General features: G+C 38.1%; 1 protein-coding gene and 1 pseudogene across 1 annotated transcript; one reads left to right on the top strand and one right to left on the bottom strand.

Moving 5' to 3' along the window:
* Nucleotides 1–228: 228 nt before the first annotated feature.
* On the top strand, nucleotides 229–16,558 carry LOC127436870 (inter-alpha-trypsin inhibitor heavy chain H2-like). The gene is made up of 20 exons (XM_051691336.1): nucleotides 229–415; nucleotides 535–576; nucleotides 1,876–1,914; nucleotides 2,601–2,773; nucleotides 2,851–2,955; nucleotides 3,145–3,307; nucleotides 3,408–3,644; nucleotides 4,615–4,731; nucleotides 4,992–5,160; nucleotides 5,251–5,376; nucleotides 5,522–5,703; nucleotides 9,751–9,936; nucleotides 10,023–10,162; nucleotides 10,284–10,462; nucleotides 10,855–10,995; nucleotides 11,680–11,793; nucleotides 11,926–12,124; nucleotides 13,617–13,789; nucleotides 14,088–14,199; nucleotides 16,103–16,558. Exons 1-20 carry the CDS (start codon nucleotides 323–325, stop codon nucleotides 16,248–16,250), a joined length of 2,838 nt encoding a protein of 945 aa, XP_051547296.1. The 5' UTR covers nucleotides 229–322; the 3' UTR covers nucleotides 16,251–16,558.
* Nucleotides 16,271–25,547, bottom strand: LOC127436871 (DNA/RNA-binding protein KIN17-like; annotated as a pseudogene).
* Between the last annotated feature and the right edge of the window lie 478 nt (nucleotides 25,548–26,025).

Here is a 26,025-nt window from a genome sequence, read left to right as displayed (position 1 = left end):
ACATATTGCATATTGAAACACCCCATTTGTATTTTAGTGTTCAAGCAGATTGTTTCCAAAAACAATATTGCTTCGGCAACAGATGAACAAAAGCATATGATATGTGTCATACCATTCTGGGTAAAGTGTTTGAACATCTACTGGTCAAATTTCAAAGGTTCCCAACTGTCTTTTTTGGTTATGTGTCGCACAACAAATATTGACGAGGCTCAAAGTTCTCACAGTCTGCAGAGGCTGATCACTGAGTGTCAGTCAGTGTGTGTATGTGTGTGGATTGTGCTAGCCATTTTGTTTTGTGTTGAGAGTACTTTTTTCTGGCTCCATGAAGCCTGCATTTCTTTTTCTTTGTGTCCTGCTCTTCTGTCAGAGCTGGGCTTTTGAGTTTGTCATCGATGGGGAGTGGGAAAGTGAAATGGTAAGATGGAAAGAGACTTCAGGGTGTTTGTGCTTCTGTGTGTGTATGCTGTTGATGAGGGTTGAATGGTTTTATTTATCAAAATGTATATTTCGATTTTTTTTTTTTTTTTTTGTTAGTCAGGTCCTTTGGATCAGTACAAAGAGTCTGGAAGATACAGGGTAAGTTATATTTTTCCACTTCAATATGACATTAAAAAGTTGTTAGAAGGAGGATGTTAAATGGAAATGTACTAAAAAAAAAACAACATTATGCAGAATATCTTTATAATAATAATAATTTTTGTACTTGTTTTCAAGAGGATCAGCTGCTTTTTTTTATTTAAAGGTTTTAATGTGATCATAGTGTCACTGAGGCCTTTATTGATTTCCATTGATCAAAGAGTCAGGTGTAAGTCCAGTCTGTGAGATAGTGTTGGATGTCACACAACTGTTTTTAAAGTAAAATGTTAAAATCTATCAAACAAATATTTTCTGTCTGTCAGTGAATACGTTTTTTTTTTTAATCTGGTGAGGAATGCGCTTGAAAGTGGCTTCATCATTTAACAAAATTTCCCATCTTTTTTTGAAAAAATGGCCCAAAATATATCAGGAAAATGTTGCCAATAATTTTTTTCCCCTAATATACAGTATTTGTTGCTAATTGTCAAATAATGTTGTTAAGGTGAAAAAAAAAATGAAATTAATCATTTTAAATGGTTCAAATTAATATATATATATATATATATATATATATATATATATATATATATATATATATATATATATATATATATATATTTACAGTATATATATTATTATTATTATTATTATTATTATTATTATTATTAAAAGAACATTTTTCACTGCTTTTTAAAAATAAATAACAATAAAACATTATTCCAAATTACTTATAACGATGTCTTAATTTAAATGATTTTATATAAACTTTTAATGAGACTTTAATTTTTTACAACCTCCAGATGCTTATAAATGGTTATAAGTGGTATAAAAATGTATTTAGAATATTTTGTAATTTTTCATTTATTCTGTTTTTTTGTTTTTTTTGTTTTGTTTTTTGGCCAATTTAGTATATTTTAGAATTTGAATTTAGAATTATTATCCAAAATAGATTTCAGCAAGACTAGAAAATAGTTGCTTTCCCAATCCTATGTTAGATTGTCACTAAGTTGTATTGCCATTTACACATTACATTGGCAGACACTTTAATCCAAAGCACTTTGCAGTGCTTCAATGATAATAAAGCAATTTTAAATATATATTTAAAATACATTTTGATATTGGAAATGTATTCTATTGCCCAATGCCTATGAAGTCTTGTGATATATTTTAAAATAAACAATTATTTTATTTATTTATTAATTATTTTATATTTGCAATATTGTGGGCAGAAAAAAAATCACTTTGTACATTTTGATGTATTTATACAAGATTCAATAATTTCTCTATTGTTGTGTGTAGAGGAACATTTTGACCAGTGAGGAGGAAGAGGATTTTGAGGTAATCATGTTCTTGTTATTCGACTCTAATCTTATCTATCAATCGATTGGCTTGTTTAAAGACACTACGGTTATTGACTCCCCTCTGCTGCTGTTCTGTCTCTGTTAGAGATGCTTATTTTCTCAAATACTTAAATACGTATTAGTTACTGTGCTTGTTTGTCTCAGAACATGTTTTTTCCCAAATGATTACAAGCCTAAAAAATTATGCTACAAATATAACTGCATTTCAACCAATATAACATTGATTGTGCAACAAAATATGTGTGTGGTCTACTTTTTAGTAGTGCTTGCTAAAGCAACAAACCCTTAACCCTCAGAATTAAACTTTGGCTAATCCTGTAGAGTTTGTGCTACGGACATCAATGATCCCTTAAATCATGCGGTTAATTGAGGAGAGGTGTGCTATTAACTTTCTTAGTGGTCGAACCTACAACCTTTGCCTTCCTGATGATAAAACAGGCAAAAATTCAATCAATTTACATTGAAAGAGAAACCCAAGTCATGTCTAGAGACAAAAATATAAAAGAGAATTGGGGTTGGGCTCTTTTGACTTGGGTCAGTAAGAAACCACCTTAGCAACCACGAGCAACGCCATAGCAACCAAATAAACACCCTAACATAAAGATGCCCTAAAACTGCCCAGTTTGGTTTGATTTGTGTATTGCGTTCTGTTTGTGTATGTAGGCGATTCAGGGCAATGACATCACTGTAAAGAGCTATAAGGTGGAGAGCAGGATCACATCCCGGTTCGCTCACACCATAGTCAAGAGCTCTGTGGTTAACTCAGGCTCCAATGCCCAGAGTATCGGCTTCAATGTGCAGATCCCTAAACAGGCCTTCATTAACAACTTCACCATGTGAGAGCATAAACACACACACACACAAACACATACACACACATGGACATCCTGTATGACAGGTGGCTGCTTTTCAGGAATGTAAATGGAATCACGTTCGTTGGTTCGGTGAAGGAGAAGACAGTAGCAAGAAACCTTTACGCTCAAGCAAGAGCCCGTGGGAAAGCTGCTGGCATTGTCAGGTACTAAACACCAATCAATCCATCCACCCATCCGTGCACCCGTCTATCCATCCATTGATCATACTGCTGATTTTTCTACATAACAAATATATAAAAAATGTACAACTACAAACCATTTGTAGCTAAATATTTGGCCCGCAATAATGCTCAGTATAGAAATAATATACAGTACATCTTTTTATCTCTCAGGACTAACTCTCAAGCAATGGAGACCTTTAAGACCGAGGTGCATGTTCCTCCAGGCAGCAAGGTGGAGTTTGAACTACACTATCAGGAAATGTTGCAGAGGAAGCTGGGCATCTACCAGCACACATTACACATCCAACCAGGACGCCTGGTCCCACAGTTGCAAGTCAGTTTCACACGTATACACATGTGTATGCTTACATCCAGGTGCATGCGTAGATGCATCATGTGACCTTTAATATGGAGTGATGTGTGTATGTTCTCAGGTTGACGTGTATATATTTGAGCCCAAAGGCATCAAGTTTGTCACGGTCCCTAACACTCTGGGAGAGCAATTTTCAGAATTAACCAAAGTCACACACACAAAAGACAAAGCCCATGTGGTGTTTAAACCAACCCTACAGCAGCAGCGCAAGTGTGCAAACTGTACAGAAAGTTCTGTGGATGGCTTCTTCACTGTCAAATATGATGTGGAGAGAGAAAGCAATGCTGGAGAACTTCAGGTATGCATATACACTCATTTTATATGTGAAAATTGACACACAAAAATACAAAGTATTTTATCCCATTGGCAGGATTGGGGAGTAAAGGAATACATGTAACGGGATTATATATTTAAAATACAAAATATAAGTAACTGTATTCCACTACAGTTACAATTGTAATCATTGGTAATTAGAATACAGTTACATTCAAAAAGTATTTTGATTACTGAAGAGATTACTTTGCATTTTATTGTCATTTGTTTCATTTAATATTTAGTCCTTTCAGATGGAAAACATTTATACATATAAATGATGCGCTCCAAAGTGCATTTGAACAGCGGTGAAACATTTTCTTATGATGCGTTACATTCATACGAGCAGACAGAGTATAAGTTTGAAGTAAGTTTGGAGCACAAGAAATAGAAATAAACCTTCTGAAATTGTCATCTTTACGCTAAGCTAAAATGCTATTTCTAGCCATTTTACATGCACGTTACCAGACACGATCATTTTTATTTATCAAGAAAATTCACGTTAGATCATAATTTCTTTCTTTCTAGTAAGACCTTTGATATTAGGGCAAAAATCTTATTCTTGATAATGATTTTTGCATTGTTTTCCTGTAAAAATATCTAAAAGTTAGATTTATATTGTTTTAGAAACAACACTGCATAAGATATTTAGGTTTTTCAGAGAATGTATTTTTAACATGTGTATTTTGTCTTACTGTACTTTTTTTATAGTCAAAACAAGTGAAAAAAATCTACCAGTGCTGAAGAAGTAATCCAAAGTATTTAGAATACGTTACTGACCTTGAGTAACGGAATACGTTACAAATTACATTTTACAGCATGTATTCTGTAATCTGTAGTGGAATACATTTCAAAAGTAACCCTCCCAACCCTGCCCGTTGGAGCACGTAAACACACTTACTCTCGCAGTAAAAGAGAGCATTGTTGATGCACTGTATCTATTCTCCATCTCTCAGGTGTCTGATGGTCATTTTGTTCAATTCTTTGCTCCTTCCAATCTATCGCCTCTCTCAAAAAACATCGTCTTTGTCATTGATGTGAGCGGCAGTATGTGGGGACTAAAGATGAAGCAGGTGAGGATGTTTTGCTGCGGTAATCTTCCATTTTCCCAGAAGAGATCGTCTGCAAATTTAAATTTGTATATCTGCCAAAAGTTTATGTTGTCAACTTTTAGGAGTACACTAGCATAGAATTGATCTTTAAGCTAACAGACATGGACTAACAGCCACAAACCACCAATTTTGATTTCAAAAGATCTTTAAATTTGGAAAAATCGAAAAGATATCTAAAAATGATTGCTCTTCATTTCTGTCTCTCTCTTCCTCACTTGCAGACAGTGGAGGCAATGAAGGCTATTCTGGAGGATCTATCAATGGATGACTACTTCAGCATCATAGACTTCAATCACAATGTCCGCTGTTGGAGTGAAGATCTGGTCCAAGCTTCCTCCATCCAGGTGGATGAAGCCAAGAAGTACATCCAGAGCATCAAACCCAATGGAGGTGAGAGAGACAGATGGGGAGAGACAGACAGATGGTTTACATAGTGGTCTTGCATGATTTTGAGTGAACTTCTGTGACATTTGCCCCCAGGCACCAACATCAACGAGGCTTTACTGAGAGCTGTGCAAATGCTGGTGAGAGCTTCCAATCATGGAGTGATTGACCCACGCTCTGTCTCTATGATCATCCTGGTGTCTGATGGAGACCCAACAGTGGGTTAGAGCATTTAATGTTCACCTTATACCACAGACAGTTACTGTATATCCACCATTACGTCCTGAAGTTTTCTGTCATCTCAAGCTTTTTATAAAGCCGGTTTTAGATTCCATAAGATACGCTTTCTTTCATCCTATCTTTTCAGGAGAAATAAAGTTGAGCACTATTCAGAAGAATGTGAAGCGTGTGATGAGGGAGGAGTTTTCTCTTTTCTCTCTTGGTATTGGCTTTGACGTGGACTTCGACTTTCTGGAGCGAATTGCCATGGACAACAGGGGTATGGCCCAAAGGATCTATGCCAATCATGATGCCTCAGAGCAATTAAAGGTACAGAGATTTTGAACGTGACTCTGAAACTCCAGTTGCACTTAACCTGCTAAATATCAACTTACTTGACATTTGACTTCAGAATTAAATTGGATTTTCAATTAGAAACTTGTGCACAATAGTAGGTCTACAAAGATGAACATTTCCTCTAAATATCACTAAAAGTCAGGGTCATGTGACGCCATGTGAGGTTTGGATGTGTGAATGGTGAGCTCTGCGCACCTTGCTAGTTTTAATACTTTTTGTGTCATAAACCGGTGAGACTCGATACACCCTGATTCTCAACTGTTCTAGGAAGACAATATGTCAAAGAATTCGAAATCCTCGGGCTCTGGAGACATTAAAACTTACACTTACGTGCTCAAGCTGAAGCCCCCGAGCAACAGGCCGCAAGCCCGGTTGTCGATTTGGGTAGTGAGGTGAAGGAAATTTGGCAACAACTGATGAACTTGTCGGCAATGCTGATGAAGGGTGTTGCTGACTTGGAGAAGCTTGCTGTAACATGTCGATCGATCACTGCCATGGAGATGAAATTCACTGAGATGGTTACAAGAGTGGCGGATGTTGATTATCTGGAGTCAACGGAGAGGGAATTAGCTGCTAATCCGCTAGCGACCAAGGCGGACTTGGAGCACGTTTGGGAGAAGTTGGAAGATATGGAGAATCATAATCGGCGGAATAATGTCCGAACTGTTGGAATTCCTGAGCAAGCAGAGGGTCAGAATATGGTGAAATTTCTGGACGGGCTCTTTCCGAGTTTGCTCGACATAACAGGCCATAAGCTGGAAATCGAGCAAGCTCATAGAGTTCTGGCTCAGCAGCCAAGTGGGCCTGACTCACTGTACATTCACTTGACCATCCGAGGAAACTGGGCACCTTTTTTGTTTCTTGTTGTGCTGGTTCCGCTTAGCGGCTAGAGTTTGTTTGTTTTGTGTAGTAACACTCCTTCGGGACAGTGTTGTGGATGAATCTGCACGTTCTTTGTGCTTATGCCTCCTATTGGTTGGAGTTTGTTTTGTGGAGTATTTCTTGCAGGACATTGGAGTGATTAAGCCATTTGTTACACTCACGTAGCAGTTGAATGACTGTTTAAGGAAACTGAACTGCCTTTTTTTTTTTTTTGCTGGTTCCGCTAGCAGCTGAAGCTTGTTTTGTGGAGGAACACACCTTTTGGACAGTTATGTGGATGAATCTACAAATTCTTTGTGTTTAACTCCTATTGGCGGGAGTTTGTTTTATAGATTTTCTTCTGTTATGTAATTCTGACTCACAAAATTTGTATAGAAACATAGGACTTGAGCAATCCAACGGAAAAGTTGTCGCGGCGGCTCTTGTAGGCGTACATGGACTGTTTGAGTTTAGAGGGATGTCGTTTGGCGCTGTCGTGAGCGGGGTTAATGCGCACATTTTTCTTTTTTCTGTTTATTTGGTTCAGAGGGAAGTTTGAGGTTTGATTGTTGCACTAATGTTGGAATGTGGTCTTTATAATTTTATTTTTGACACACAATCTATTTTTTCTAATATGTCAAAATGTCAAATGTTAATATGAGTGGATTGTCTCTCTCCATGTGGAATCTGAATGGGTTAGGGCCCCCCATAAAAAGAAGGAAAGTTATTTATTTTCTTAAACGTAAGAAATATGATATAGTGTTTCTTCAAGAAACGCGTCTTTCCCCGCAGGAAGCTGAACATTTTTGGAAGATATGGGGTGGGCATGTTTTCTTTAGTGCTGGCTAAGAGCAGGGGAGTCATTACATTGATAAGTAAACATCTACAATTCAAATGTCTCAAACAGAGTAATTATTGTTTTAGAAGAAATTCAGGGGCAAAGGTTGATTTTGGCTAATTTTTACACACCTAACGCTGATGATAAGGGCTTTTTTATAGATCTTGAAGGGATGTTGCAAGCTGCTGGCACCCCTCATGATATAATATTGGGAGGAGACTTTAATATTTTGATGGAATCAATCCTTGATCATAGTGAAGCAAAAGCCCCCTAGATCAATATTGATGCTTCACAGGATTTGTAAAAATCTTGGTCTTACAGATATTTGGAGACTTTTGAGCCCATCTGGTAGGGACTATGCATTCTTTTCATCAGTCCATAAGATTTTCTTTAGAATAGATTTTTTTTTATATCTAAGTCCCTCATTTTATTGTTTGTTGATTGCTCAGTTGGAAACATCTTAGTCTCAGATCATGCCCTGGTGAGTTTAGAGGTGTTGCCATATACAGAGAAAAAGAAATCATATAGTTGGTGCTTTAATGTATCCCTTTTGCAAAATCCTGAATTCCAACAAATGTTAAAGGCTGAAATCAATGTTTATATGGAGACCAACTGGTCCTCAGTATCCTCTGTGGGCGTGGCATGGGAGGCACTTAAGGCGGTTCTTAGGGGTCGGATCATACAGTATGCCTCATTCATCAAAAAATTCATAGCACGAGAACTCGTGGAGTTGGAAGGGAATATTAAAAGTGCCGAGGCAGAGCTGAACTGCCAAATGTCGTCTGATGGCCTCAGAGAATTGACCCGATTGAAATACAGACATTTTGTCACGGAAGGTGGAGTTTTGGCTATTCAGGGCAAGACAGTGATATTTTGAGTTGGGGGACAAAGCAGGGAAGCTTTTGGCTAGATATATAAAGCAGAGAGAGACTTTTTCTACCATTCCCTCAGTGAAATCTGCTGGTGGTGACATTTTTACCTCAGCCATTGATATTAATCATGCTTTTAAAGAATTCTGTCTTGATCTTTATAGTTCCACATCTCTGTCTACTAATGAAGATATTAGAAACTTTGGAACCATTAGAACTCCCTAAACTGACGATTAATTAAGGCCTTGACTACAGGCAAGGTTCCGGGGCCAGATGGCTTTGCCGCTGAATTTTTTAGATCTTATGCTACAGAACTGGCTCCACTTTTGTTAGAAGTTTATACAGAATCATTAAAGAATGGAAAGCTTCCACCAACCATGACACAAGCCTGGATCAGTCTGATTCTTCAGTGGACTTGAGACTTGAGACTTGAATTGGATTCTATTTCAAAGACTTGAGTCTTGACTTCCACTCCACCTCAATGACTTGAGACATGACCTGGACTCTTCTTCAAAGACTTGAGACTTGACTTGGATGCTGCCCCAAAGACTTGATACTTGCAGTCCACCTCAAAGGCTTGATACCTGATCTGTACTCAAACTCAAAAACTTGAGACTTGACTTGGACTCTACCTCAAAAACTTGAGACTTGCCTTGCATTCCACCTGAAAGGCTTGATACCTGACTTGGACTCTTCTTCAAAGACTGACTTGGACACTTCTTCAAAGAATTGAGACTTGTTTTGGAGTCTTTTTCAGTGACTTAATGCTTGACTTGGACTCCACCTCAAAGACTTGAGACATGACTTGGACTGCACCTCAAAGACTTGAGATATGACACAGACTCTTCTTTAAAGACTTCAGACTTTACTTGGAATCCACCTCATAGATATGAGACATGAATTGAACACTACCTCAAAGACTTGAGACATGATTTGGACTCCAATTCATAAACTGGAGACATGACTTGGACTCTTTTTCAAAGACTTAAGTCTTGACTTGGACTCTACCTCATAGAGTTGAGACATGATTTGTACTAATCTTCAAAGACTTAAAACATGAATTGGACTCTAAATCAAAGACTTGAAACTCGACTTGCATTCCACCTCAAAGGCTTGATACCTGGCCTGGTCTCTTCCTCAAAGACTTCAAATTTGACTTGGACTCTACTTCAAAGACCTGAGACTCGACATGCACTCCAAATCAAAGACTTGAAACTTGACTTGGACTCTACCTCAAAGAATTGAGACATGACTTGGACCTCCCACCTGAAAGGCCTCAGATCTGACTTGGGCTCTACCTCAGGGACATGTGCATATGTCTGCCTCCTATCATTGTCAGTCTATTTTTGTTGCTTTTTTTGTTCGGGGATCTTCCTACTTCTATCTCTATCCTTATCCCAGGAATACTGTTTTAGTGATGTGATAATTCTTCCTCATTTTGTCTCTCCCCAGACATTCTACAGCCAGGTCTCCTCTCCTCTCCTGAGGACTATCACCATCCACTTTCCTGAGAGTGCTGTAAGTGACGTGACCCAGAACCGTTTTGACAAGTTCTTCAGTGGTTCTGAGCTGATAGTTGCTGGAAAACTCCACCCAACAGATCTCACCACACTGCAGAGCTTCACCACCGCCTCTGCTGTGAGCCCAACATCACTTATGTCTCTGTATAGATCCTTAATTCAGTTTTCAAACCTTCTTTGATTATAAATATTTCTCTCTTTTAGGCCAACATGGACCTGAACATTCAGACAGAGGCAGATGTTCAGGAGATGGACTCGATGCTCAACACACAGCAACATTCTTTCCCCGGCTTTGCCCGGCAGATGTGGGCCTACATCACTGTCAATCAACTACTAGCTGAACGGTGAGAGAGACCCCAATTTTGTTTAGTTCACATGGACTGCATCTGTATATAATCTGTTATAATTCATGAATGATTCCCTCTAACACTGACTTGAGAACTATGTGGAATTCCTCTGGTGTAGCTCTCTTGCTCCTACTGCAAATAAAAAGCGTAAGATCACCCAGCGAATCGTAGCTCTGGCTGTGGAACATCAGTTTGTGACCCCTCTCACAGCCATGCTTGTGGAGAGTCAGGACCAGGAGAATGCAGAGAGACTGATCGCGGACTCGCCCAAAGACTCCAAACATGGCTGCTGCTCAGGTAACCAATCCAAAGGGACTACTTTATATATGGAGGAAGCTATGGGCAGGAACTCTTCTAAGATTGAGGAAGGAGATGGGGAGGTGGAGGGATGCCTGAAAGACTGTCGCTAGAGCGAGGTAAGTGGCGGTTTATATACTTTGCAGCCAGCTGGTTGATTGGCAGATTAGATGAGCAAGCTCCTCCCGAACTTTCGTTAAAGAACTCCATTTTAATTGGCAATAATATAAATCTGCTGTATACTATTTTTTCCTGTTATTAATCAGAAAACTCTGTTCACACTAGGTAAAACATGATATAGTGTGCTCTCCTATACTGTTCAATAGATCTGTGTATGATCAGTGTGATACCTCTTAAACTATCTCTCACACCCTTTACCTTTTCTCTTTAAGCCACCATGCCATCATCTGGATCAATGTCAGTGCAGCAAGTAGTCTTCCAAAATCCTCCATGGGTTCAGCCTACACCTGCTCCAACACTTGGAGAAGCGACCGGAACACATCAAAGTATTATTCCTGGACGCATCAACCTTGGTAATGCAGCTCAGTCAAACTATAATTAATTATAAGAATACTTCTTTCTCACTGATCAATATTCCTGGTAATACTGAGATCTCCCTTATAGGAATATGGCTCAATACTAACCCTACTTACTGTCTCAAGATACATTCCTTGTCTTGTTGTGCACCATTTTAAATTACTCTGCCTCTGAAAAGACTTGTTTTTTGGCTGATATCAACTGGAATAGGCAATGCTGGGTATTGGTTAATGATTTCTAATAGCCAATTAGGTATTTAGGCATTGTTTTACACTACTGTAGTATGTAATGCAGCCTTTCTATAATCCTGCCAATATTTAATGTAGTAATTTAATGTCATAAAGGTTACGTCTATTATAGCAATTAACGATAGATTTGAAAAAAAGAAGCATTCCAATTGGGATATGTGAGATGCTCTCGAGGGTAAAGTCCCATGTTCCCAACAAAAAGCCTTCTTAAAAGTGGATGCTGGTAGTTTTTCAGGTGGGGAGATGTCCTCCACAATCCACTGCAAACTCACATTTAGGTTTGACTCCATTTAGGTATAGAACACCCACTTTTCATGATCCATTTGTAAAACGGGCTGTGAATGCCGTTTCTTCCTCACTTTAAAGAAATGCGTGCTCCATTGTTGCATTAACAAAATGTATACTGAAATATTCTTTTGTTTTTTAATGCAGTTGACAATGACCCTCACTTCATCATTCACCTGCCTAAAACTAACATGGATGTCTGCTTTAATATTGATTCCAAGCCTGGACACATCCTCAACCTGATTTCTGACCCTGGAACTGGTAACTTCTCCACATGTCTCTGGACATTTGAAAAAAAAAATTTTTTTTACTTTATAGCTATAAAACACTGGTCCTGGTCCTTATTTAATTCATACATCACATATGTTTTTTTGTCCTTCTTCATACTCACAGAAGTCACAATCAATGGCAAGTTGGTGGGGTCTAAGAAGATGAAAAACAACAAAATAAACACATATTTTGGCACCATATCCATATACTCCAAAACAGATGGTGTGCAGGTCATAGTAGGAACCCAAAGAATCAACCTGATGGAGGGCAAGAACAATCACTCGTTCTCTTGGGGAGAAACAGCTGAACTGTTGCTCAACAGGTATCAGAGCCAGACTTTTGACTATTGGCACAAAATCTGGTCACTTTTGCAACTTATTCTAGCCAAGAAAAACCCACTTAGACCAGAAGAGACTGTCTGACTGACATGTAAAGGTCCTGGTATATTCAGCGTAGTTCTCCTTTGTTCTTCACTCAGAGCCAAAAAAACAGTTTGAAACAGCTGAGCAACGGTATACTGTTTGCAAACATTCAGACACAGGTCGCAGCACAAGGAGAGGCGTTTAGAGGAGCTTTTAAAATTGTGGACACACAAGACTACATGTAAAACCTTAACTAATGTGACTTCATACCTCATTTTAGTTCTACTCATAGAATGAGATCAGTAAAAGATGCTGTTTTAACCACTCGATTATGATTTGAAGTAATATGTGTGCAGTAGATTAATGTGTAATTTGTAATATTTACACTTTGCATACATGGCACCTTTATTTGGCCATTAGACTGTATGTACTGATTTCACTGTTATTGTAATTTATGATGAAACTGATACTACTGAATATATATATATATATATATATATATATATATATACAGTATATATATGTATATAAAATATGAATGTGTGAATGGTTGCAGACGGCACATGAGTGAAGCAGCATGTCAAACAACAAAATAAGCACTATACTGTATATCTGAATAGATTTGATTTCTTTTGTAGACTTATTTAACAAAAAATTCACATGAATTGTTCTTGAAAAATATCTCTACGCAAACGATCCTACAGATTTAAGTAAGTTTGCACCTGCTCGCTAATAATAACTCTGCTCACCTGTATGTTCATGTTGACTGATCTTAACTGACTGAACAACATAACTGGAAAAATCTGTCAGCTCCAGGTCACACATACCGATGACGTGGACCAATGGCAGTAAGGTGTTTAGCAGCCAGTACAAAGTTTTCCTTAATGTTTGCACTGGTGAGCTATTATAAACCACCAAAACGAACTCAAAAACATCACTCATGTCACACCCATTCGTTCTTTGACTTCATATGAAGTATACTAGGGCATTAAGGAACCAACCACAGTTTTTTAGGGGCGGGCATATCTGAAATAGTTGATCCCACAATAACAGACCTCTTTAAAAAGCAGTCTTTGCAAATTATTACACACAAAATAAATAAATAAAAATAAAAACAAAGAAATGGTGGAAAATGTATGTAGACTTTGTGATCAAAAGTTCTGTTCAACAGTAATAAGTACTGATTATTTCACATACAGAAAACAAAGAAAAATTGATGATGTTACCTAGTTTACTAGCTTCTAGGTGTAGCAAATAAAACTCTGAATATCTTTAAGAGACCTGATTTAACAAACCCTGAAAATTTGGCAAGTCCAGTGATTAGTTCTTCCTCAGAAGTTTTCATTGTGACAGCCCAGTGTCTTAACATTTGATTTTATCTAACAAATAGCAGTTCTTTTGAGCACTATGGAAATATATGCTCATGTATTTATTATAACCCTTGTTTGTCAGGATGAAGGTTGTCATAGTGAAGGAGCAACAGGTTTCCGTGACGATCGATGGGGGTATTTCAGTGATGGTGCTGTTGCATCGGGTGTGGAAGAAGCATCCTGTGCAAGTGGACTTCCTGGGCATTTACATGCCAAATGACAACAAATTCTCCCCACAGGTTCATGGTCTCATCGGTGCGTTGGTCAACACTCAAACATTTACAACTACAAAAACGCACAAGTGAACGGCCCTTCAGGGTTACCATTTTGTCATCATTTACTTAAGGGACTACATGGAGCAATAGAATTATGCTCTTAACATTACAATTATTAAAATGATCAAAAACTTGCCGATGGTTCGACAGACTACAGATGTGTTACCGGTAGTATTTAATTATGCATGACATTTGTTTTTTTCTGAGTTTGGGTCCATGACTTGTGTGCAACTGGACAATGTTGACGAAGGAAATGTTTTTGTTTTTTTTCCTAACAGGTCAGTTTGCACAGGAGCCAGAGGTGAAGGTGTTTGCCATGCACAAAGGTAAAGACCCAAAGAAGAAAGAAGCCATAATGGAGGTGAAAGGCAACAAAATAGCTGTCACCAGGTACATCCTCATCAAATACAAATATACTGTAATTCTGACTTTTAAAAATCACGCTATATATCAATATCAAAAAGAAAAGAACTAAGAAATTATATTTTGCATGGATTATGAAGCCTATTTTTAGGACCAGTATATTAGGAACCCAATTCTCATTACTGTCATGCATCCGAATTTTTTCCTTTAAGTTTGTAATTCTCATTACTGCAATACAGTAAAAAAGAATCATCCTCTCTGGACAGAATTGTTTTTAAGGAGCATACATTAAAGGCAGTACAACAAATAAATGCTTTACATTTTAAACAATATATCTTTTATTTCATATTACTGTAATGGGAATTGTTGAGAAAATGTGCTTAAAGGACTGTTCTGGGTTCAATACAAGATAAACTCAATGGGGCCAGTCCATAAATGCTAAAATACACATTGTTTCAAAAGTAGTCAAAAGTCATAAACATTATGCATTAACATGCATACTAACCTTAAAGGGATAGTTCACCCAAAAATGAAAATTCTCTCATCATTTACTCCCCCTTATGCATCCCACTTGTGTATGACTTTCTTTCTTCTGCAGAACACAAATGAAGATTTTTAGAAGTATTGTTCTGCTCTTTTGGTCCATACAATGCAAGTGAATGAGTGGCAAACTTTTGAAGCTCCAAAAATCCCATAAGTTAGCATAAAAGTAATCCATGAGACTCCAGTGGTTAAATCAATCCCTGCGTCTCAATCAGCTCCCCCCATGTCGTGAATCAGTATATCGTGAACTGAATCCGGGCACTGGCAAGGGTGTTCATCCACTGAACATTGGGACACTTATGACTCAATCACCTGCAACATGATAACGAATTCAGCGCAGCTGTTATAAATCAGCACCATTGCTGTATAAATGGCACTATCGTTCATTTTTGTTGAAGATATTCAAATGTACAGTTTTATTATAACAAATAAATGGCATAAATAAATAAATACAAATATATAGGAGTGTATTTTAAACCTTATTTTAACAACTTAAATATTTAAAAGATTGTTTCACTGTCATGGCAATTATGAATGAAAGACATTACAAACAACATCTCTTTTAAAGAGAAAATAAGGCTTTTTGACTACATATTTTTGTACTTGTGCTCGTCATCTTTCGACTTGAGATACTTCAGAAGACATGATGACGTTTCTGGTAAAGGAATGTAGTAAGCAACTGTGCTCCCTGGTTTTTATGTTGCATTGTGGGATTTTTTAGGGAGAGAACGTTTCAGTGCACTGGAAGGATTTTGCAAATGAGGCAGCCCTATAAATGGCTGACTCCCTGATCAGTGCCCTGACTACTGAACTAGGAAGCTGACTGAGACGCACCCACAATCTTCAGAAGCGATAGGATAGTTGTGGGTGAGAAACAGCTATTACCTATCATATCACTTAATATGGATTACAAATTATGGAGTCATATGGATTAGTTTTATGATGCCTTTATGTGATTTTTGGAGTGTCAAAATTTTGGCACCCATTCACTTACATTATATGGACCAGAAGAGCTGAGAAATCCTTCTAAAAATCTCCATCTGTGTTCTGCAGATGAAAGTAAGTCATACACACATCTGGGATGGCATAAGGAGGAGTAAATGATGAGAGCATTTTAATTTTTGAGTGAACTATCCCTTTAACTGTGTAAAGTTATATCCAAAAAAACACCTTCGTTGTCATGACAACAAAACCCTGTAATCACGGTTTTAGATATAACTTTTCACTGATAAGATTAGCAAGCAATTTTATCAAACTTAAATCATGTTAACGTAGAATATTTACGTTTTAATTTTAATTTTTTATTTTTTTATTTAGTGTGTGTGTGTGTGTGTGCATTATTTATCCTTCATATATTAACATCTTGTGGCTGGTGTGTGTTGATAAGGGGTTGGCAGAAGGACTACAGACGTGACAAGAAACGAGGATCAGATGTCTACTGCTGGTTTGTTCATAACAGTGGGAAAGGCTTCATTGATGGCAGTTACTCCAGCTATATCCTCCCCCAGCTGGACAGCTTCCTCCACTCTCTCTGATTGTCTGTATGTTCAATTCGTTGCTAAGAGAGAAAGAAGCTGATTGGTAGAAAACTGTTATTTTATATGAGAAATAAGAACAAATATAACAAACCATTTTATTAAACTCGCCACATGGCCATTTAAAAAAGGCTCTTTTTTTAATACTACAAGAAATATATAAAAAACATGGGGATGCAGATCACTTAACAGTTTGAATCTATGAATACTGTATTTTCTTTTACATGCAACCATTTTCATTGGCATCTAAAGATAATTGACAAAAAAATAAATAAAAACAAGATCAATTTGATCCATTATGTAAATTAGGTGATTGTGTAAGAGTCTTTATTATGTACATGTGTGGTGTAAATAATCTAAATTGCGCTCTGACACAGTAGAGTCGCTCTGGAGTGAGGATGAACATCAAGCCAGTTTGGAGAATTCCTCGTACGGAATTCCTTCTACTGTTTTTCCTTTCATCCAACCCTGAAACAGAGCAAAGATCATGCTTTAAAGACAACAAAACATCAAAAATGTACATTATATACTTTCTTGTCCCTGGTCTTATTGTGCACATTTCATCAGTGTATGTTATTCTACAGAATAAAATGAATAATATTTCCGATTATTATGTTGGCTTGACAAAGCCAATGATCTGACGAGTCTACAGACTTTAAGGGGTTTTTCCCAAAATCCCTAAACCAAGACCAAAATTATCAACTGTAACTCCTACAGTTTTCAAACTACATCCTCCAAACTTGGCACAGACCTTCAGACTGTTCTTACTCACATTGCTATATCTTTCTATATCTTGCTATATCTGATCGGTATAACAGTTTTCGTACAGTAGACCATCAAATATGCCATAGACCTACATTGACAGAATGTTCAAACAGGCCAACGGAATGCTCGTTAATTCAAACTCCAACATTCAAAAAGGTCAAGGGCTCTATTTTAAGAGTGTTAGCACTAAGTGCAGCACTATGCTTTAAAGTCATAAGCACAGTCAATGGGCATGGCCATGAAGTTTTGGTATTTTAGCGCAAGTATGCGCTAAGTCTAGGCGCAAGTGGGTTTGCCAAAATTGAGCTGTGTCAAGTGCAAATGAATTCTGAGATTCTTCTCCGGTTATTGCTTCGTCTGTGACCTATTATTTAGTTAATTCCCCATCAAACATCAGCGATATAAACACAGACAGCACAATCATAAGAAGCTGGTTGTGTAAATGGACTGTATGCAATAAATTAGAAGAATAAAAATATTTCTATGACAGTGACACACTCCTTTTATAAGCATAGAAAATGTGATTCTCATCAGGATTTGGATGTAGGTTCCATTACATTATAGAGAATGTAAGCATTATTAATCATTTTCACCTACTGACACAAATTGTGGCTAGTGTTAACAGTGATTGTATCGGCACGCACTTCACTTCTTCTGTTTGATTCTGATTTTGAAAACTGTCATTCATTTATTGAAACAAGAAAAAATGAAACCAAAAATATTTCTAAATTCAAATTACACTTCAAACTAAACGAAAATATAATCAAAATAACGAAGTTGTAAAACAAAATCAAACAGAATCCAAACATTTTACCCTCTCCATCTTCTTCCACTGGCCCCTTTTGCAGTGACTTAAAAATCACTCTATGACAATAGGTGGGAAAATCCCAATACAAATTATATCATAAATACAATTGTAAATATAAACAGCATAACAACAACTTCTTAAATATTAAACCATTACTTATAGATAGTTCAACACAAATCTCATACATTTTTGTTTCATAAAACTGTGATTGCAAGAGACATAATTTGATGTTCCACTCTATTTTCAGAGTTTGGACATGAACTTTATTACCACCTGCCGGTGGAATCTCCAAATTGCAAATGTAGGAACTGAGTTTAGACATTGCGCTGAAAACAGGCCTGCTTCTAAAATGTCTTGGCGCAATGAACTATTTCTCAGGAAAATAACAAATTGTGCTTTGTCCCACTTCATTTACATACAATACACCCACAGTTTGCGTGCATACACCCACAGATATTACAATCCATCCATCCATCCATCTATCTATTATCACAAAAGTATTGTCAAACCAATGTCAAAGTTTGTCTTGACAAACTTTACCTTTCTAGTTAAATTCAGATTATTTTTTTCCCTGCTGATGTAACCAAGGCTGTGTAGGCAGGGGAAATGATATTAACTAATAATATCTTAGCCCACTTTTCCCAAACCAAACAATACCAATGGTTAAATTCAAGTCCCACCCCACACTATTTCCAGCTAAATATTCTGTTTCACTCAGGAAAAATATGTCAAATTACATAAGATAAATGTGCTGCTGTTTTATGTAGTCTTTCTAAGTCGGACGAGTTAAAGCTGATCTACCAAAACATAAATTTATGGTGATTTTGAAGGCACAGAAAAGTGTGCTACAATAAAATGTGTCAAGTATTTCAAGACAATATGATTTCAGCAGTAAGCAAAATATATACAAAGCCAATAATGAGAGTATTGTTTAAAGCTTGCACTCAATTACAGGCAGCAGTTCTAACAGTGTTTGGGGTTCGATTCCACTACTGACTGGTTAAGAGAAAGGTTTCTGGTTTTGAAACAGTAGGTTTTATTGCTCTACTACAGTGCATGTGGTAACATTCTGAGTGAACTTACCGAGTCTAATATGAGCGTGGTGGAGAATTTGTGCTAATTTATGCCTTCCAGGATGGCCTCAGTGTCTTTATATTGCCCATTTATGATCAAAACTTGTTTACCTGAGACAAAGAGATGGTAGCTCCAATTAATAAATGCAGAGACTGATAAAAAAGTGATGTGGTTAATAATGGTAATGCATTACCAGGAGCTGGAATGACTGTCTCCAAGTGAATTTGGTCTAATTTGAGTTTGTCTCCAGAGTTGATCATCCTCACCAAAGCTGTGTATTTTCCCTGCACCTCCTGTAAAACCCACACACATACTACACTGGGTGAACTCACACAGACAACCAATATTCCAATAATCACAGCATTTCATTTACCCGAATGACTGCTTTCTTCTTGTAATACTTCTCTCCCAGTTTCTTTGTGATCACTTTAACCACAATGTTTGGTTGAAGCCAGTGATCTGACGTCATGGATTGCTTCTTTTGCACCTCCATCTGGAAGTCACACATGGGGAAAGTTCAGCATTGAACAGGGAGGACTGTTTAAGCCAATGCTAATAAACAGACATGTAACAGAAAGAGAACCAAAGGTCTGACCTCGGGAGAATTTAATTCTTCATTTCTTTGGACTGTAAAAGTTGTTTGATCTGTGCAATAGAGTTATGTAAGGATTCTAATTCTCCTTGGCCTTTCAGAGTGATGTGGGGGTAAAAAATAAAGCAAGCCTCTATTATCTCATCAAGGGCAGATTTCTTCTTCTCGTCTTTCCTTTTGGCCGAGGCTGCAAGTCTAAATGCACTAGGACCCAGAGAAGTGCTATGAGAGTAAAACACAAAGATGTTATCACACATCTGAACCTAAAATATACCTGGAAGGTATAGCTTGGCTGAAGGAGTTAAAAATATGTTAAACAACTGACTATGTAATATGTAATTTCTGGGTCGATACCGATAATTCAAAGCTCATTGTGGCTGATACTTATAAACGTACTTTTTGCATTTTAACCCTTTAAATGGGAGCTGCCAGCAAATTAATTAAAAACTACTCACTTGAAACAACAGGTGTCGTTTAAAAGCTTGGAATCTGGACATTACAATCTGACCAAATTGTAACTGCTGCTTAGGTCTGGCGGATGCAACATAAACCAGAAGTGTGACTATATTACAAATGGATGCTGATTTGAAGGAAAAATAAATAACTTTAAAATAAATCATTTTCTTTGGCTAAATTTTACTTTAAACTGAGTATTTTCAGTTTAGGACTATGTCCAAATGATACATACATTTTGAAGTCCTTCACCCAAGCTACAGCTTCGCTGGTTTGATACTTTAAGATTAATGATACCTTGCTTTAGAAGGTCCTGCTGAAGCACTGTCCAAATTAAAAGCTATTTTCTCTTCTTCATTCTTAAAGCGTTTACATGCCAGTAAAAAGTGATTAAAATAGGAGTACTCCACATATTTTATATCACTGCAGTCTGGATGGATGTTCACTGGATCTGTTAACTGTTTAAACGTATTATTAGTGGTGCTTGCGAAGCAAAGCATCACTATTATAATCTCACATACTTATTATTCTTCTTCCATACAAAACTTCGGCACCTAACTTGTCCCGCACCATTTGTCGTAGACCCACAAACGAGGTGCCAAATTGAACGGCCTATTGAGTACACCTGTGCTATGACTTGTCTAAGGTGTGGGGGGTACGGTGCACCCCTGGAGGGCAAAAAACATCCCGAAAAATCCCACTGACTTTGCATTGCACTGAACTGTGTCGGATCATATCTCTGGATAATATTTTCGTAGAGACATATGGGTGGACTCATTTCATTCAGCTAAGCAAGCAGGTTTTGACCATTACATGAGATTGGGGGTAAGATGTATCCCTGGGGGGTAAAACTAGCCCAAATATGCCCCATAGGCTTACTATGGCATGGGTCTCGCCCATGAAAAAAAAAAATGTTTTCCTACTATGACAAGACACTGAATTTTGTGGGATCATATCTCCCAATCAGAATGTCATACAGACATGGGGGCAGGCTCGTTTCACTCGGGTTACCAATCAGTCTTTAAGTATCACCTAGGAAATGATATAGCCATGCCCTAGCAACCATTTAGAGCACCCTAGCAACCAAACCCAATTCATTTCCATTCAGAATGGCTCAGAGCGATATCTTTGGATCAGAATGTCATACAGACTTCAGTGTTGGCTTTTTTGATTCAGGATAGCAAGCAGCCTTGTTAGTATAACCCTGGCAACTGCCTAACAACCAAATGAGCTCACCCTAGCAACCAAGTAGCAAAAAACATATCTCTGCACCAGAACATCGTAAAGACTTCCGGATTGGCTCGTTTGACTCAGTCTAGCCAGGAGCCTTTAAGTATCACCCTGGTTACCCTAGCAACCGCGGAGCAAAACACATATCTTTGCACCAAAACATTGTAGAGACTTCTGGGTTGGCTTGTTTGACTGAGGCTCTCAAGGATCCTTTTGAGTATCACCCTGGTAACTGCCTAGCAACTAAATGAACTCACCCTAGCAACCAAGTAGCAAAACACATATCTCTGCACCAGTGGTGGCTTTAAGCATCTGAGGGCCCATTTCAAGAGCTAATGTGGGGCACTACCCCCCATAAAAATAAAAAAATAAACATAAAAGAGAAAAAAAAAGCAAAGATTCAAGTTGGTTTTCATCAATATGGTATATTTTCAGACTTCACCTTAAATGCATTATGTGCACTTTCAGCATCAACAGCTCAGCATAGAAATAATCCAAACAATTCCCTTAATTAAAAACTGAAACAATGCCATTATTTTTGCTTTGGAATAAGGAGAAGCCTCACCCTTCGGCAACTACTATTTGGCACTGAATAGCACTATGTGTTATGTATCAGTTGACATAAAAACAGCTTAAACAATTCCCTCGTATTAAATTAAAAACAACAACAGCAATAACATATTTTGCTTGGGAATTAAAAGTGTCTGAAATTACTGGTAGTTTACAATGAATTGTGCTTTGCACTTTCAGTGCCATGGACAGCTCACTACAGGCCTGGAGAGCGAAAAGAAGAGGGAGAGACAGAAGGGGAGCAAGCCAAGCAGGAGAGAGAAATTACGATTACACATTGATTGAAATAAGTAGTTCATTTTATTAATACTATTCTTATTACTAACTTTATTTCTGCTAAAAATGTGTTAAAAGACTTACCGCTGTTTCAATCTGAGGTAGTCCTGTCTAGAACTTCACCCTCCTATGCTTGAGTGCTGCCTGTGACGGTGGTGCAGGTGCAGTCGTCGGCAGGCCTTTTACAGATGCAGGACCAAAGAAAGAGGTCACTTTTGGGACATTATTTAGACGTTTTCTTTTGTTGTCTAATATTTTACGTTTTTCGGCACCACTAGGATAGGTGCGTTTCATTTTCCTTTCACAAGTAAGGTCCTTGCTAGCTGCTGTATTGGACAGCCAGGTCAAGTTCAGTGATTGCTCAGATGTCAGTCGAGCACCTGCTAGTGGTTGAAGCTGTGGACAGTGTGTCATCTTTGAATGAAGTAATCACAGCTCACCAGTCAGCTGCCACAGCCACAGTATAGCTATATATATATATATATATATATATATATATATATATATATATACAATATATAATGTTTTTAAGTGGGTGAATTATTCAATTCTGGCATGTCAGTTGGGGGCCCTTTGGAGTGCAGGGCCCATTTCAATTGAAATGGTTGAAACATAGTTAAGGCCGCCAATGCTTTGCACCAGAACATCATAGAGACTTCTGGGTTGGCTCATTCGACTCAGGCTAGCAAGGAGCCTTGTTATATCACCCTGGCAAATACCTAGCAACCAGATGGAGTCACCCTAGCAACCAAGTAGCAAAACACATATCTCTGCACCAGAACATCATAGAGACTTCCAGGTTGGCTCATTTGACTCAGGCTAGCAAGGAGCCTTGTTATTATCACCCTGGCAATTGCCTAGCAACCAGATGGGGTCACCCTAGCAACTGAGCAGCAAAACACATATCTCTGCACCAGAACATCGTAGAGACTTCCGGGTTGGCTCATTTGACTCAGGCTAGCAAGGAACCTTGTTATATCACCCTGGCAAATACCTAGCAACCAGATGGAGTCACCCTAGCAACCAAGTAGCAAAACACATATCTCTGCACCAGAACATCATAGAGACTTCCAGGTTGGCTCATTTGACTCAGGCTAGCAAGGAGCCTTGTTATTATCACCCTGGCAATTGCCTAGCAACCAGATGGGGTCACCCTAGCAACTGAGTAGCAAAACACATATCTCTGCACCAGAACATTGTAGAGACTTCTGACTGGCAGCCTTTCTGTAACATGTTAACAAATTCCTAGCCATGCCCTAGCAACCACATGGAACACCCTAGCAACCATGCAGCAACAGTCATATCTAAGCAGCAGAATGCCATAGAGACTTCAAAGTGGGTTCTTTTGACTCCGATGGCAGCCTTTCTGTAACAAGTTACCAAGTACCTAGCCATGCCCTAGCAACCAGAGGGAACACCCTAGCAACCATAGAGCAACAGACATATATATCAGTAGCAGAATGTCGTAGAGATGTGGAAGTAGGTTCTATTTACTCGGGCCGGCAGCCTTTCCATAACACCACACCAAGTACCTAGCCACCCCCTAGAAACCATATGGAACACTCTAGCAACCATGCAATAACAATCAAATCTCTGCACCAGAATATTGTAGAGACATGGGAGTGGGTTCCCATCCATCCATCCATCCATCCGTCCATCTATATATCTATCTTAAACTTTCAGACCAGGCTTTTTCAAGCCAACCTTAAAGTTTGTCTACAAACTTTATCAATCTAGTTTACTTGCTATAATGCTTGGTAATGTTTTCTAGTAAGGTTGTTGAAGCTTATATTGCTTATCATGATTTTATGAATTGTACAATATTCGTTGGTTAACCAACCACGATGTACCTACATTGTCTGGTGAAGTTACTGTAACATGTTTACTAATATTCATGACTTCTCCGTATTTTATAACATTGCTGTAGTTAGCAGGTTCCCTAAGAGAGTGTGTGCCACTGTTTTCTCATTTTTTTTGCCTCATTTGCAGAAATGCACAAGGTTGAGACACAGCCAATTATGACACCAAAAAAAGATAAAGCCTATGATGCCCAAAAATGCAGTCTAGTTAGGCAGCTCACTAAATTGAGACAAAGCCAATAATGTTCAAAAAATGCAGTTTAGGTAGGCAGCTCACTAGATTTAGACAGACTATGATCCCCAAAATGCTGTCTATATAGGTAGCTCACTAGGTTTTGATGTACAGTCAAAGATGCCCAAATAAGATAAAACCTATGATGCACAAAAATATTGTCTAGGTACAATGATGCCCCAAAAAATTATGTCTAAGTAGGCAGCTCACAAGATTGAGACAAAGCCTATAATGCCCAAAAATGCTGTCTAGGTAGGCAGCTCACCAGCTAATGATGTCCAAGACTGCTGTCCAGGTAGAGAGCTCACTATGTTTTGAGTCACAGCCAATAATGCCCAAAAATGTATTTTAAGGGCAAATCTAATTATTTCCAAAACTGCTGTCCAGGTACACCGCTTCCTAAGTTTTGAGGCACTGCCAAAAATGAAAACAAAACATGCTGTCTAGATAGACAGCACACTGGATAGAATAAGAAGGACATCAAAAATGCTGTCTACATTGCCAATGATGCCCCAAAGAGAGACAGTCTATGATGCCGAAAATGCTGCCTAGATAGGCAGTTCACTAGGTATTGAGGCACTACCAAAAAAAACAAACATGCTGTCTAGATGGTCAGCTCAAGCCTCAATAAGTTTTTAATTATGAGCAGTTTGAACATGTGCCCAAAAGTGTTGTCTAGATAGGCAGCTCACTAGGTTGAGATATAGCCAAAGATGCCCCAAAGAGAGACAGCCTATGATGTCCAAAAATGCTGTCTAGTGAAGCAGCTCACAGATAGTGTCCAAAACTGGTGTAGGTACACCGCTCACTTGGTTTTGAGGCACTGCCAAAAAACAAACAAACAAACAAACATGCTGTCTAGATTGTCAGAGCACTAGATTTTGAGCACAGCCAAACTTGCCCAAAAATGAAGGTCACTAGGTTGTGACAGTCTATAATATCCCAAAACGCAGTCTTTTTAGACAAAACCAATGTTGTCCAAAACCGTTGTCTAGATAGACAGCTCATTAGGTTTTGAGGCACTGCCGAAAACAGCCCAAATGTGGTGTCTAGATACAGTTGAAGTCAGAAGTTTACATACAACTCAGCCAAATACATTTAAATTTAGTTTTCACAATCCCTGACATTTAATTGTAGAAAACATTCCCTGTCTTAGGTCAGTTATTTTAAGTGAATGTGAAATGTCAGAATAATAGTAGAGAGAATTTAATATTTCAGCTTTTATTTCTTTCATCACATTCCCAGTGGGTCAGATGTTTGCATACACTTTGTTAGTATTTGGTAGCATTGCCTTTAAATTGTTTAACTTGGGTCAAACGTTTTGGGTAGCCTTCCACAAGCTTCTCACAATAAGTTGCTGGAATTTGGACCATTCTTCCAGACAGAACTGGTGTAACTAAGCCAGGTTTGTAGGCCTCCTTGCTCGCACACGCTTTTTCAGTTCTGCCCACATATTTTCTATTGGATTGAGGTCAGGGCTTTGTGATGGCCACTCCAATACCTTGACTTTGTTGTCCTTAAGCCATTTTGCCTCAACTTTGGAGGTTTACTTGGGGTCAATGTCCATTTGAAGACCCATTTACGATTGAGCTTTAACTTCCTGGCTGATGTCTTGAGATTTTGCTTCAATATATCCACATAATTTTCCCTCCTCATGATGCCATCTGTTTTGTGAAGTGCACCAGCCCCTCCTGCAGCAAAGCACCCCCACAACATGATGCTGCCACCCCCATGCTTCACAGCTGGGATGGTGTATTCGGCTTGCATGCCTCACCCTTTTTCCTCCAAACATAACGATGGTCATTATGGCCAAACAGTTACATTTTTGTTTCATTAAATCAGAGGACATTTCTCCAAAAAGTAAGATCTTTGTCCCCGTGTGCACTGTCAAACTGTAGTCTGGCTGTTTTATGGTG

Source organism: Myxocyprinus asiaticus, chromosome 47 (genome assembly GCF_019703515.2).
Source record: "Myxocyprinus asiaticus isolate MX2 ecotype Aquarium Trade chromosome 47, UBuf_Myxa_2, whole genome shotgun sequence".
NCBI classification, from domain to species: Eukaryota; Metazoa; Chordata; class Actinopteri; order Cypriniformes; family Catostomidae; genus Myxocyprinus; species Myxocyprinus asiaticus.
Note: the sequence above shows the minus strand (reverse complement) of the source record. Positions and strands in the feature narration are given on the sequence as shown.

Excerpts from the sequence above, each read along its gene's own strand:
- LOC127436870 (XM_051691336.1), top strand. The coding sequence starts at position 323 with ATGAAGCCTGCATTTCTTTTTCTTTGTGTCCTGCTCTTCTGTCAGAGC. Across the intron at positions 577-1,875 it reads AAGAGTCTGGAAGATACAGG|AGGAACATTTTGACCAGTGA; the intron begins GTAAGTTATATT and ends TGTTGTGTGTAG. Across the intron at positions 5,161-5,250 it reads GAGCATCAAACCCAATGGAG|GCACCAACATCAACGAGGCT; the intron begins GTGAGAGAGACA and ends ATTTGCCCCCAG.